Source organism: Otolemur garnettii, unplaced genomic scaffold (assembly GCF_000181295.1).
Source record: "Otolemur garnettii isolate 467f Iridium unplaced genomic scaffold, OtoGar3 scaffold00097, whole genome shotgun sequence".
NCBI lineage: Eukaryota > Metazoa > Chordata > Mammalia > Primates > Galagidae > Otolemur > Otolemur garnettii.
Window position 1 is genome coordinate 3,513,224 of NW_003852492.1, and position 15,649 is coordinate 3,528,872.

General features: G+C 43.3%; 1 protein-coding gene across 1 annotated transcript in view; it reads right to left on the reverse strand.

Moving 5' to 3' along the window:
* The window catches only part of PRDM10 (PR/SET domain 10), an 80,444-nt gene that overhangs the window by 48,941 nt on the left and 15,854 nt on the right, over positions 1 to 15,649 (reverse strand). The window contains exon 2 of the mRNA XM_003795902.2: positions 1,273 to 1,459. Within this exon, the coding sequence (XP_003795950.1) occupies positions 1,273 to 1,341 (69 nt within the window). The 5' untranslated portion in view covers positions 1,342 to 1,459. The remainder of the gene's footprint in view (positions 1 to 1,272; positions 1,460 to 15,649) is intronic.

Here is a 15,649-nt window from a genome sequence, read left to right on the forward strand (position 1 = left end):
AGTGACAGCAGCGATCATCAGTGACAGCAGCTATCATCAGTGACATCATCAGTGACAGCAGAGATCATCAGTGACAGCAGAGATCATCAGTGACATCATCAGTGACAGCAGACATCATCAGTGACAGTAGAGATCATCAGTGACAGCAGAGATCATCAGTGACAGCAGCATTTGAATAAGCGCCCAGCCTCCAAAGCTGTTGACTCTTATGGGACCTTACTTAAAGGTCTACACTGAAAATTTAAAAAGAAAAGGCTGGCCAGGCAACACAGTGGCTCATACTTATAATCCTAGCACTCTGGGAGGCCAAGGCAGGTAGATTGCTTGAGCTCAGGAATTGTGAGACCAGCCCAAGTAAGAGATCCTGTCTCTAGTAAAAACAGAAAAAACTAGCCAGGCATGGTGGTGCATGCCTCTAGTCCCAGCTACTTGGGAGGCTGAAGCAAGAGGATTGCTTGAAGGCAGGAGTTTAAGGGTGCCATGAGCTATGATGATGCCACAGCACTCTATCCAAGCGACAGAGACTGTGTCTGAAAAATAAAAGATCACTCACTTGATAGACATACCTTGTACTTCATTATGCACAAAGGATCAAAATCCTGCACTAGGCTTGGTGCCTATAGCTCAGTAAGGTGCTGGCCACATACACTGAGGCTGGCAGGTTCAGCCCAGCCCAGGCCTGCTAAACAACAATGACAACTGCAGCCAAAGCCGGACCTTGTGGTGGGCGCCTGTAGTCCCAGCTACTTGGGAGGCTGAGGCAGGAGAATTGCTTAAGCCCAAGAGTTTGAGGTTACTATGAGCTGTGACACCATGACACTCTACCCAAGGCGACATAGTGAGACTCTGTCTCAAAAAAAAAAAAAAAATCCTATACCAGATAACATAAGAGAACAAATTTCAGTTTGAGGTTTTCAGCACCAATAACGTAAAATAGAGCAGAGCAGCGAAACAGATCAAGATGGAAAGACAAGGAGGAGAAGCCTGTGGAGGTGTTTTAGCTCTTCTAACTCACAGTGAACTGTGTCCATGCGACATTGCAGGGGCCAAACACTCTTAATTCCTTCTGAGCAAGCTCTTTGCATCGGCTCCCTCTCAACTATTCATTACTACACCAGGGCTGTCTGGGAAGTGCCCAGCCATGCGTGTCTCTATTTTTCATAGTACATGGCTGGATACTTTCTGGACAGTGGTTATTTCTTTGCTATCAGCAAACTGTATCCAGGTATTGATCCAGTGATCAATAATAGGCTGGAAAAGATCCCTCTTCACCTGCGCAGCATTCTGTCCATGCTCGGCGGACGTTGGCCACACGTGTGCGCTCTCATCCTTGGAGTCCATCTTCTCCCTCCTGGACAGTCCCAGGTCTGGAGCCCCTACAGCAGCACGGGGTAGGGGACAGTCATCTGTCTACCACACGTGTGTTCATGAAGGACAGAAAGGTCTCTCTGTAGCGTGCCTGAGAAAAGACAGAAAAGGAGCCAAGACTATCAGTAGACAAATACATTTTAATCAATTACAGTTTCAACCACCAAAAGAGGGAAGAAAAAAAAAAAAGCTTTGTTAAAGGCAACACACCAGGGCAAAAAAGGTAAAAATGAAGAAATTATTTGTAAAAATAATACAATGTATTGCATGCTTGCTATATTCTAAATGCTCATTAGAGATGCGTAGGCACATATACATGTGTGTATAAATATTACATATTTTGTGTATATATATATTTGTGTGCATATGTAGGTAGGTCACTACAAAAGTGTTGAAACAGACCGTGTTACGGAACATTATTTCACTTCCAAGAAACACAGTTGACAGCGTCCTTTCTGATTGGCTGATGCCAAGAAAACACGAGGATGAAAATCTGCAGAAAATGGCCAGGCTCAGTGGCTCATGCCTGTCATCTTAGCACTTTGAAAGGCAAAAGTGAGAGGTCTGGAGGAGGCCAGGAGTTCAAGATCAACCTGGGCAACATAGCAAGATCTTGACTCTATAAAAAAAAAGTTTAAAGATAGCCGAGCGTGGTGGCACAGGCCTATAGTTCCAGCTACTTGGGTGACTAAGGTGAAAAGATCACTTGAGTCCAGGAGTTGGAGGGTGTAATGAGCTGTGCTCGCACCACTGCACTCCAGCAGCCTGAGCAACAGTGAGACCCTCTCTCTAAAAAATACAGAGGGTGGCGCCTATGGCTCAAAGGAGTAGGGTGCTGGCCCCCTATGCCAGAGGTGGCAGATTCAAACCCAGCCTCGGCCAAAAACTGCAAAATAAAAAAAAAAACAAAAACCAACAACAACAATAGAAAAAACAGAACAGTTATTAGATGCTTAGAGGAGATTCTTAGAGACACTGCTGTGCCCTCACACCACCCACACTCTTGATGGCACAGAGAATGATACTATGTGGGAAGCCACCAACATAAAAACTCTAAGTTGAAAGAGATTTTGAAGCATCAGGCTCTTAAAGTGAAGCAATCTTAGGAATACTTACATCAATCCACTTCCCTTTTATGGGCACATGGGAACAGCATGATAGAAATCAATGTCTAAATAAATCTAAAAGCTATTTCAATAGGTATATAATAAAAATTCTAAGTGGCATAAAGCACTTGTGTCAGAGTTTAACTGTCAGGGTTCTTTTCTCTTACTGATATATAAAATAATTGTGTATATTACCATCTATACCTTATATTCGATAAAAGATGGCAACATTGTCATCACATGACATAATGATGAACATTCAAGAAACAGCGGCAGTTTTGTTCACGCTTGGTGAACGGCAGACACAGGCCATGGCTAACACTGCGGATAAAAAGGGAGCAAACACTTGGCTCCTCTGGAACTCACAGCATAGTGGAGAGGTGACAGCCTACCTCCCAGCAACCATCTGGTACAATGTCAATGATTAAACAAAGCTAGAAAAGAAAACTATGTGAATTTAGGCAAATCAGTTAACTCTTTACAAAGTAAGTTCATGGGAGTACTTTTCAGCTCTATAATTAAGGTGAAATTAAATGATTTTTTAAAATCACGGTACTTAAAAAAATCATGGTGCTTAAACACAGGTTTATTCTCCTATGAAGATGAGACTTCTGGATACAGCACTTGTAAACATTCTGCACTTGGTGGGACAGTATGACAACAACCCTCTGCCCTTGAGCCCCCCTCGAGGCATTCCCAAATCCCAGGATTCCCGGCACTCAGCCGGGCCCTGGTGGAGTGTGGGGGTAGGTTAGGGTTGGGAGAGGGTCCTCAGGAGCCACTGGTACTCCAGGCCTGGTTTCTAATCCTGGCTGCACCCCACCTGCAGCTGACCTGGTGTGACTTGCTTGACCTCCCTGTGACTCCACTCTCCCTTGTGTAACATGGAGACAAGAATAGTGCACACTTCAACAAGAAAAGAGCAAACAGTCCCATTTATCAGTGGGCAAGAGACATGAACAAACCTTCTCCCAAGCAGACAGATGAACGGCAAAAATCACATGAAAAAAACTTTCATCTTTTCTAATCATCAGAGAAACGTAAATCAAAACCACCTTGAGATGTCACCTGTCCCCAGTGAGAACAGCCCACAACACGAAGGCCCAAAGCTGCAGATGCTGGTGGGGATGTGGAGAGAAGGGAACACTTACACACTGTCAGTGGGACCACGAACTAATGCAGCCCTTTTAGAAAGAAATGTGGTTAATCCCCAAAGAACTCAAAACAGACCTTCCACTTGATTCCGCAATCCCATTACTAGGCATCTACCAGGAAGGAAAAGAATCACTTTCTCATAAGGACATTTGTCCTCGAATATTTACTGCAGCTCAATTCATAATCACTAAGATGTGGAAACAACCCAAGTGCCCATCAACTCACAAACAGATAAACCATGGCATATGCATACCACTGCAACCTCTCCTAGCTTAGGTCAAAGGAGCTGGTCTCCAACACACCCCGTTCTGGAATTCCTGAGAGTCAATCAGCTTCTCTTGTGGCAGGGTAGCTACAACACCACACATCTTCCAAGACGCCTGGCACACAGCCGGTGAACAATGGCCAGCAGCAATCGCAACTGCAGTTGATGTCGAGTCAAACCTCAATCTCACTTTTCCTACTTCCTAAACTGTCACATTTAGCTGTGCTATAGGCAGGGTCAGGGGGGAAAGGCAATGATATGTAATACCTCAACATAAGGGACCTCAAAGCTTCTGGGAAGAATGGGAAGGAGAGACTAAAGGGATAAAAAGAGGCCCCTGTCCAGTTCACTGCTGAGCCTTCTCCGCACAGGCCCAGACGGCACTGGCAGCCCTGTGGCCCTATTTCAAAGGCTTCTCTTTTTCCCCGCCTCCCGGGTTCCTCACTCATAAACTCTGAGGCTCTGGCTCCAGGTTTCCTTCTTGGATCTCTACTCCTGACCTGATTCACCCTGGGTTCTACTCCACACTTTTTACACAAGATTTGTGCAACTCTCTATTCCACTGGCCACACAAGATCCAACTATCAAATGCAGGCTGTTGCTCTGGGCACAGCCCCGGGAAAGATGAGGCCAGTCACAGGGACAGGACATGGGGACCACTGGCATGAAGACTGGCACATGGCAGCGTCATTTGTCAAGTCAGTTAATTTAATATCCACAGTAATCTAACGAAGTTGTTTAACCACATGTTCAGACTTAGGATCAGCACAGAAGGGTGAACTGGGGCTCCACTCCACGCAGCTGCTGGCGTCCACGTGACTGAAAGGTGTCACATTAAATATGCGAGCTACAAAATTAGACCAAATAGAGGGAAAACAAAGAGCTTCTATTATGTTCATTCATTTGGAACGGAAAGTAGAGATTTCACATTTAACTGATTTGTGGAACAAATAGTTTTAGAACTCAGAATTAAAAAGAAAAAATGCTGGACTCAGTTCTAAATGGTAGACAGGAACTGGTAGAGGAAGTAGCAAGGAACAAATAACAAAATAACACAAATTTCAGCACAAATTCCCCATTGTTGCTAAGAGGGGGAAGCCCAAATAATCCGTCACATGTTTCTCAGTTTTAAAAGGATTTACAACAAATCATTAGCACTGCTGAGAAAAACGGACATGAGTAGTTATAAAAAACAGCAATCCTTTACCCTTGCCCAGGAAGGTCTTTTCCAAGTGCTTTCACAGCCACTGTTTCGTAACTTTTTACCCCAAACCCACAAGAAACAAAAGTGGTCTCCTCTGCATCTCACAGAGGAGAAATGACTCGGGAGACAGGTGGTGCAACTTGCCCACTGGGGAGGGCTAGTCTAGGGTCCCTCCAGCAGTCAGAGCATGGCACCCACTGTGGAGGGCTAGCCTGGAGTCCCTCCACCAGATAGAACATGGCGCCCACTGTGGAGGGCTAGCCTGGAGTCCTCCACCAGACAGAGTATGGCACCCACTGTGGAGGGCTAGCCTGGAGTCCTCCACCAGATAGAACATGGCGCCCACTGTGGAGGGCTAGCCTGGGGTCCCTCCACCAGATAGAACATGGCGCCCACTGTGGAGGGCTAGCCTGGAGTCCTCCACCAGACAGAGCATGGTGCCCACTGTGGAGGGCTAGCCTGGAGTCCTCCACCAGACAGAGCATGGTGCCCACTGTGGAGGGCTAGCCTGGAGTCCTCCACCAGAGCATGCATCCTCTCTGTTCCTGACCACTCTGACCTCAGCTAAGGAGTTCCTAGAACCTAGAAACGAGAGCAGAGTAATATAACAAAAATGTTCTTTCTTTTTTTTTTTTTTTTTTTTTGAGACAGAGCCTCAAGCTGTCCCCTTGGGTAGAGTGCCATGGCATCACAGCTCACAGCAACCTCCAACTCCTGGGCTCAAGTGAGTCTCCTGCCCCAGCCTCCCAAGTAGCTGGGACCACAGGTGCCCGCCACAACGCCCGGCTATTTTTTGGTTGCAGCCGTCATTGTTGTTTTGGTGGGCCCGGGCTGGATTCAAACCCACCACCTTAGGTGTATATGGCTGGCGCCTTAGCCACTTCAGCCACAGACGCCGAGCCCAAAAATGTTCTTTCAATATCAAGTTGGAAGGAAAAAAAACACAACTTTAGTTAGAGAAACATGCCTAAGGAACTAAAGGCTTCTGAAAAAGCAGGTAAACAGAGACACCAGGGGTTCAGAAATGATTTCTACAAGGTTTTAAAAAAGAATACACCAATGCCCCTTTGACCAGGCTTCAAATAATATTGTTTTGTTTCTTAGTTAAACCATTATGGATTGGGGATGTTTCTATATAAACAGAGGGTAAAGTGACAAGGACGGACCCTGCAGCCACTCACATCTGACAGTCCTGACCAACTGAACCACGAAGCAGATGATCGGTGCTCCAGAGCACAGGGAAACTCCTCCAGATAGGGTCATTTACATTTTATACCATGGGGGGGGTGGGGACTCTAGAAAAGCCTCCAGAAACTGAGTGAGCACACAACGACAGAAAAATTTCACAATAAGTGGTACTTCTGACACTGTGACTCTGCTGTGCCATGCTCTGTCTGGTGGAGGGATCCCAGGCTAGCCCTCCACAGTGGGCACCATGCTCTGACTGCTGGAGGGACCCCAGGCTAGCCCTCCATAGTGGGCACCATGTTCTGTCTGATGGAGGGACCCCAGGCTAGCCCTCCACAGTGGGCACCATGTTCTGTCTGATGGAGGGACCCCAGGCTAGCCCTCCACAGTGGGCACCATGCACACCTGTAATGGCAGAACTTTGGGAGGCTGAGGCAGGAGGGGACCACCCTGGGCAACACAGTGAGACCCTCATCTCTACAAAAAAAAAAAAAAAATCTTAGCTAGACATGGGTGGCTCCAGAGGCTGAGGCTGAGTCTTAAGGGAGTCCAAGGCGACAGTGAGCTATGATTATACCACTGCACTGTAGCCTGGGTGACAGAGTTCCTTGTCTCTAAAAAGAAATATAAATAAATAAAAATAAAGTAAAATACACTCCTGCCTCAGTGCCCACAGCTCAGTTGTTAGGGCACTGGCTACATACACGGGGGCTGGTGGGTTCAAACCCAACCCAGTCCTGCTAAAAAAAAAAAAAAAAAACAGTGACAACTACAACAACAATAAAAAACAAAAAATAGCCGGGAATTTTGGTGGGCACTTGGAGGCTGAGGTGAGAAAATCGCTTAAGCCCCAGATTTGAGGTTGCTGTGAGCTATGATGCCATGGCACTCTACTAAGGGTGACACAGTGAGACTCTGTCTCAAATAAAATAAAATAAAATACACTCCTATTAACTTTGAAATTAAATATATTAAATCTTTCTCCTACATGCATCATTTTATTTATACTCTTAAAAACTGCTGGCAGAACATAAATGAAATCCACTTGTTTAATTATTATGAGATATACTTCCATCGGGTACCAATCACAGTTCACATGTCACCAAGCTATTTAGCACCCCAGAAATAAGAGGATTCAGGCCTTTTCTCATAATCATTTTGGCCATGGTCTTAGTAAGGTAAATTTCTTTTCAGGTTTTTTTGTTGTTGTTGTTTTGTTTTTATTACAGTCAGCATGGATTACTCCTCAAACTTTCAAAATTCTGACAGTAGGATGGCAAGGTTGGTTTGACAACTAAAACTCAGTTAATGTAATACACCAATAGAATAAAAAAAAAAAAAACACATGATCATCTCACTAGTCACAGAAACAAACATTTGAAAAACCCAATACCTTTCATGATAAAAAACTCACATCAAATTAGGAAGAGAAGCAACACTCCTCAGTCTAATAAAAGACATCTACAAAACCCCACAGCTAATATCATACTTAATGGGAAAAGACTGAATTCTCTCCTCCTAAGATTAGGAGTAAGATAAGGACATCCATTCTTGCCACTTCTATTCAAAACTATATTGAAGGTTCTAGCCAAGACAATTAGGCAAGATGAGGAGATAAATGGAATCTATCTCAGAAGGGAATTACTGAAACTATCTCTACACAGAGAAAATCCTGAGAAACCCACTAAAATACTATTAGGACTAATAAAGAAGTTCAGCAAGGTTGCTAATCAAGGACACAATTCCCCTCACAGTAGCTTCAAAAAAAAAAAAAAGAAAGAAAGAAAGAAAAAGAAATACCTAGAAATATACATAACAAAAGAGGTGAAGGACCTCTACAAAGAAAATGACAAAACCCTAAGAAAAGAAATAGCAGAAGATATTAACAAATGGAAGAACATACCATGCTCATGGCTAGGAAAATGTCTATACTTCCCAAAGCAATCTACAGATTCAATGCAATCCCATTAAAATACTATCATCATACTTTCAAGATTTGGAAAAAGTAATTCTTCGTTTTCTATGGAACCAGAAGAAATCCTGTATAGCCAAGGCAATTCTTTTTTTTTTTTTTTTTTTGCAGTTTTTGGCTGGGGCTGGATTTGAGGTTGCCACCTCCAGCATATGGGGCTGGTGCCCTACTCCTTTGAGCCACAGGCACCGCCCATTTAGGAAGAAATTTAACAAAAGAAATGCAAAATGTATACTCTGGGCCAGGCACAGTGCTCACATCTGTAATCCCAACACTCTGTGAGGCTGAGGCAGTGGATTGCTCATGAGTTTGAGACCACTCTGAGCAAGAGCAAGATCCTGTCTCTAAAAATAGCTGGGTGTTGTGGTGGGCACCTGTAGTCCCAGCTACTTGGGAGGCTGAGGCAAGAGGATCACTTGTGCCCATGAGTTTGAAGTTGCTGTGAGCTATGACAACATAGCACTCTACTGAGGGTGACAAAGTGAGATTGTGTCTCAAAAAAACCCTTATACTCTGAAAACTACAAACATTGTTTAAAAAATCAAAGAAGATAAAAATAAGTGATATAAAATGATCCATCCCATGCTCATGGATCAGAAGACCTTTTAATATGGTTTAATACCCCCCCCAATAACTACTCCACAGATTAAGTGAAATTCCTGTCAAAATTCCAGCTAACTTCTTTGCAGAAATTGACAAGTGGATTTTTAAATGCCTGTGGAATTGCAAAGGCCTCAGAATGGTCAAACCCATCCTGAAAAAAAAGAACAAAGTAAGACTCTCACTTCCCAATTTCAGAACTTCCTACTAAACAATGGTATCCAAGACAGCGTGCTGCTGGCACAAGGGCAGAAGATTGATGGAACAGGATGAAGAGTCAAGAAACTGACCCAGGACATCTATGTTCAACTGATTTTTTGGCAAGGGTACCAAAATCATTCATTAAAGAAAAGTCTTTTCAACAAATGGTGCTAGGACTACTGGATTTCCATAAGCAAAAGAATTAAGTTAGCCATGCACAATGGTGCACACCTGTCTGTAGTCCCAGCCAATCAGGAGGCCGAGGCAGGAGGATCTCACTTGAGCCCAGGAGCTCAAGACTGTAGTGCTCTATGATTGTGCCTCAGAATAGCCACTATACTCCAGCCTAGTAAACATAGGGAGACCCTGTCTCTAAAAGTAAATGAATAAATAAATTTTTAAAAGAATTAAGTTGACCTCACACTATATAAAAAAAAAAAATTCTTTTTTAAGAGGCAGAGGCTTTATCACCCTCATTAGAGTGCCGTGGCATCACAGCTCACAGCAACCTCCAACTCCTGGGCTTAGGAGATTCTCTTGCTTCAGCCTCCAGAGTAGCTGGGACTACAGGTGCTGGCAGTTTGGCTGGGGCCAGGTTCAAACCTGCCACCCTTGGTATATGGGGCCAGCGCCCTACCCACCAAGCCACAGGCACTGCCCCACTATATACAAAATTTAACCCAAAATGCATTGATGACCTAATCATAAAAGAAAAAAACTATAAAACTTTTATAAAAAAAGATAGGGGTAAACCTTCATAAGTCTGGAATTGGCAAAGGATTCCTAACTATGAAACCAAAAGCATAAGCAACAAAAGGAAAAAACAGATAAACTTTCCTTCATTATTATAGAAAAAATTGTTCTTCAAAGGACACCGTCCAGACAGTGAAAAGAAAACCCAAGAGAAAATCAAGTCTCTGATAAGGGATTTATATTTTGAATATATAAATATTCATAAAACTTAAGGAAGATATCATGAAAAAATGTTCAATACCACCATCGGGGAAACGTAAATGAAAGCCACAGTGGGATACCATCTTCACAACCACAAAGATAACTTGAATCAAATGAAATCACAAAATCAGATAAGAAGTGTGGCAAAGATACGGAGAAACCAGAACCCTCCCACACTGCTGGTGCCAATGTAAAGTGGCGTAACCATTTTGGAAAATAATCTGGCTGTCCTCCCGTGATTCAGCATTGAGTGAGTTATCATAGGACCAAGCAGTTCCATTCCATGTTTGCGCATACAAACTTGGACACAAAAGTTTCTACTAGCATTATTCAAAATAGGCGAAAGCTGGAAACAACCACAGATGGCACCTGAACAAAGTGTGGGGCAGCCACACAATGGATACTCACTATGCGGCCATAAAAAAGGAATGACGTAATGACGTGCTGGGACATGCTACAGAATGACTGAGCCTGGAACCATTACGCCAAGTGAAGACTCCAGTTATAAAGGACCACATGTTTGTTTGTTTGTTTGTTGAGACAGAGTGCCACTCTGTCCCCTGGGTAGAGTGCTGTGGCATCATAGCTCACAGCAACTGCAGACTCTTGGGCTCAAGCGATTCTCTTGCCTCAGTCTCCCAAGTAGCTGGGTCTATATGTACCCACCACAACGCCTGGCTATTTTTAGAGACAGGGTTTTGCTCTGGCTCAGGCTGGTATCAAACTCATGAGCTCAGGCAATCCACCCTCCTCGGCCTCCTAGAGTGCTGGGATTACAGGCACGAGCCACGGCCTAGGATTTGGGGGCATGAGCCTCGGCGCCCAGCCCACATGTAATATTTTTAAGTACAGAAAAGGAAAAGCTACAGAGTTGGAAAGTAAATTGCTGGGTGATTAGGGCCAGGGGAGTTGGGGGGGTGGGACGGAGAGATAACAAGGTTTCTTTTAGAGCTGATAAAAATGTTACTGAAATTGCTTGTGGTGAAGTGTGTATCTATCTGGAAATATACAAAACCACTGACAATTCTGACAACAGAGATTCATTGAAATAAAAAGTTATCCTTTCCCGCCCACTCCCTTCTCTGTTCTTGGGTAGTGTAGTTCTTGTCCTTCCACTGTTCTATCATATCCACACCAAACACACACAACTAAATGTCTTTTTTTTTTTTTTTAAGACAGAGTTTCACTCAGTTGCCCTGGGTAAAGTGCAGAAGCATCATCACAGCTCACAGCAACCTCAAATTCTTGGGCTCAAGGGATTCTCTTGCCTCAGCCTCCCAAGTAGCTGGGACTACAGGTAGCTAGTAAATAATACCTGGCTAGTTTTTCTATTTTTAGTAGAAATGGGGTCTCACTCTTGCTCAGGATGGTCTCTAACTCCTGAGCTCAGGCAATCCACCCACCTCAGCCCTCCTGAGTGCTAGGATTATAGGCATGAGCCACCTTGCCCAACCCAAATGTCTCTATACACACACACATGGTTATGCAGAAACAGAACCATACTTTAAGTTAATAATCTATAGATATCTTTTTAGATGGAGAAAGTATGTGGAATAATCACATTGTTTTCAACATGATAGCTGTTCCAATCATTTCTTTAAATAGTCCCCCATCGATAGAAATTTTCTTTTTCTCCGTTATAAAAAAGATTTTTAAATATGTGTATTTCTTTATTGATTTATTTATACACAAAGGAATTTCTTAGGGAAGGAAGCTGATTGAAATCCTGAAAGACACAATCCTGTATGTCATAATTCCAAACGCTGAAATCCCAAAACATCAAAATCTCTAAAGTCTAAAATCCCAAAATCACAATCCTGAAAGATCAAAATACAAAAAACATAATTCTGGAAAAGATAATTTTAAAATTCTTTAAAAGATATTTAGTGAGAGGGCAGGTGCTATGGTTCATGCCTATAATCCCAGCACTTTGAGAAGCCGAGATGGGAAGATTGCTTGAGCTCACGAGTTGGAGTTCAGCCTGAGCAACACAGCAAGACCCCATCTCTACAAAAATTAGAAAATTAAGGCTCAGCACCCATGGCTCAAGTGGTGAAGGTGCCAGCCACATACACCTGAGTTGGCGGGTTCAAATCCAGCCCAGGCCCGCCAAACAACGATGGCTGCAACCAAAAAATAGCCGGGTGTTGTGGTGGGAGCATATAGTCCCAGCTACTCGGGAGGCAGAGGCAAGAGAATCGCTTGAGCCCAGGAGTTGGCAGTTGCTGTGAGCTGTGATGCCACAGCACTCTACCCAGGGCGATAGCTTAAGGCTCTGTCTCAAAAAAAAAAAAAGAAAAGAAAAGAAAAGAAAATTAGCCAGGCATGGTATTACACGTCTGTAGTCCCAACTGCTCAAGAGGTTGAAGCAGGAGGATCCCTTGAGCCCAGGAGTTTGAGAGTGCAGTGAGTTGTCAAGATACCACTGCACTCCAGTCCAGGCAAGAGAGCAAGACCCTGTCTCAAAAAAAAAAAGAAAAAAAAGTTACATTTATGTGAGAAAAACAATGCTTTTATTATAACAATTATGTTATAATAAAAACACAACAGAACTCTTGATAGGCCCATGTTATAAAACAGGCAATAATAACTTATTTTTCCAAACATAAACACACAGGCATACTAATAACAATCACGTGGGTCTAAGAGTTATGAGCAGATGAAATCATATTCATAAAAAAACCGGCCAAAAGGGAAATGTATCAACACCTATCACTATGCTCGGTAACTGTGTGCACCTAGCTTTATATCTGCAGTCATCTGAAATACCTTAGTGAACCACCTAAGCCTTCCAGCAAGACCAGTCAAATGCCATAGTGGGTTAACCGCCACATATGCAGTCACCCAAAGAGCTGAGATATCAAGAAATTTTATCTTGGCTCGGCACCCATAGCTCTTGGGTTAGGGCACCGGCCACATACACTGGGGCTGTCAGGTTCATATCCAGCCAGGGCCTGCTAAACAACAATGACAACTACAACAAAAAAATAGCCGGGCTTTGTGGCAGGCACCTATAGTCCCAGCTACTTGGGAGGCTGAGGCAAGAGAATCACTTAAGCCCAAGACTTTGAGGTTGCTATGAGCTGTGACGCCATGGCACAATACCAGGATTGACATAGTGAGACTCTGTCTCAAAAAAAAAAAAGAAAGAAATTTTATCTTTCACAAATACAGATCTACAAAAAAGGACAGCTCCTCAGTCACTAAGAAAGTTTCGATGCTTTTACAGACCCACACGACACTTATACACAAAGTCAACACAGCAATAACACTTCTGTGCAGTCAAATTTGCAGAAAATGCATGAAACAAATTAGAATGCTCTAAAAAAATTCTCTACACAGTTTATACCTCCAGTATTGGAAATGATGTGAAGATGAAATATATAACACAGGAAATTATAAAAAATAAGGCTGGCAATTTAAAATACTGGCGAAAAATTTTTTTAAAAAGAAATTAAAAAAATAAAATTCCTCATATGAAAAAGCGTATAGCAAAGATGGATCATGGGCAATTACACAGAGATAGTCTGTAAGAGCTCCCTGACTTTTATGGTCATTAACTGTATTTGAAAGTCTTGCATCACAATGAAAAGCTTTTTTTTTTCCTTTAAGGCACAGCTCTCTTTAGAGAACACATTTGCATCCATCTTCGAGAAGGCACAGCTCTTTCTGAAATTCTTCTCTAATTCAAGACACACCGACATGAACATTACCTATCAAGCTCTCCTGCCTCCCAGGCCATGTTTCTAGGTGGTGTGGGAACACAGAAACCCTTGCTGCAGGCCCTCACTGGCAGATGGAGGGCTGATGGCCCTCCACAGATCTGATGGAAACAGTACTGGAGATCAAACAGCAACAGTGCTGGGTGGGTGTCCTCCCAGCCCACTATGAACATAATTATTTCTGAAACAGCCAGTAGTGTCCTCAGCTTCCTCAGGCAAATGCAGCTTTAATTTATCCAAAGCTCCTGGAGAGTCATCAGCTGGAAGCAATGATAATTTGGGCAAATGACACATTTTTAAACTGAAGTTTTAACTGTTGTTGTATTGCACAGCCAATCCACTTACCTGAATTTTTCCCCAAATGCAAATGAAGACAGTAACAAGGTAATAGTTCCACCTAACATGATGCAATTAACATGAAATAACTATCTTGCATACAATCTAAACACACTAATCCCTTCCCCTGAATTTGTCTTTCAGGATTTCAACTTTCAGGGTTTTAATCTTCCAAGATGGTGATTCGCAGGATTTTAGACGTTAGAAATTTTGATCTTCAGAATTTATACTTTAAAGATTTTGATCTTTCCAGATTTCAGTGTTCAGTATTACAGGTTTTGAGACTGTATCTTTTGGGATTTTGATCCTAACCCCTTAAGGAATACTCAGCAAAATAATGTTATCTCTGAAAAGTTGAATTTGAGCCACTTTACCCCTGTATAGCGTTTGATGTTTTCTGAATAGTTTTCAACAGTATTACTCTATACTTTTATAATCAAAAAAGCTATTTTTATATTGATAAGATATTTAATTTTGTTTGTTTATCCCTGTAGGGTAATCTTCTAAGAGCTATTGTAGACAGAGAGGAGCAGGGTTAGGATGGAATATACACACTGAAGGTTAAAGCTGAAGAAACCGTCATGCCTTTCCACGAGTATGGCTCTGCACTTAACTGTGAGAAGAACACATTCCTCAAAGCAGCCAAAAGATTAAAACAACAGAAATATTAGTATTGAATTAGACCCCTAGATGCAGCATCACAGACCCTCCCATCAACACTGGGCCATACTCACACTGGGGACAATCTTGTGTGGGTTCTGACTAGTCCCACTTCAAATCCAGGGCCCAGCTCTCAAAGGAGCACCCACCACTGGCTCCCAACCACAACCGCTCTACCTCTATGTTTGTGTTCTCCCCTCGAAAAAGGAGGTGCTTTCACCACCACTGTCCAACACCTACCTCCTCATATTCAAATCTCAGGGACAACGCGCCCTCCTTAGCAGGCCTTTCTCATCATCCTCTCACACTCTGCAAAGCATTTATCATCGATATGGATCAGTCATGTGCAATCTCTGTTCCCCCCATGGAAGGTGGCCGTCGAGATCCACCCTGACTTGACAAGGGAGGTGTTCTCAGCACGTAGAGCCCTGCCTGGCTCAGGGGGCAGTGTGTGAGGGATTCTCAAATGAACCTACTGCCATCTTCTCCTCCCTTAGATGGGTAATTTGTTTACTTATCAAAGCTCTCTCAGGATGAATTTTCATAAACAAAAAAACGTATTTTTTGGCACCTGTAGCACAGTGGTTATGGCGCCAGACACATACACCAAGGGTGGCAGGTCTGAACCAGGCCCAGGCCAGCTAAACAACAATGACAGCCGTAATAAAAAACAGCCGGGCATTGTGGTGCACCTCTGTACTCACAGCCAGGAGGCTGAGGCAAGAGAACCACTTAAGCCCAAGAGTTTGAGGTTGCTCTGATTTGTGACACCACAGCACTCTACCGAGGGCAACATAGTGAGACTCTGTCTCAAAAAAAAAAATGTACTGTCGTTAAGAATGATTCATAGGGCTCGGCGCCTATAGCTCAACCGGCTAGGGCGCCAGCCATGTACACCTAAGGTGGCGGGTTCGAATC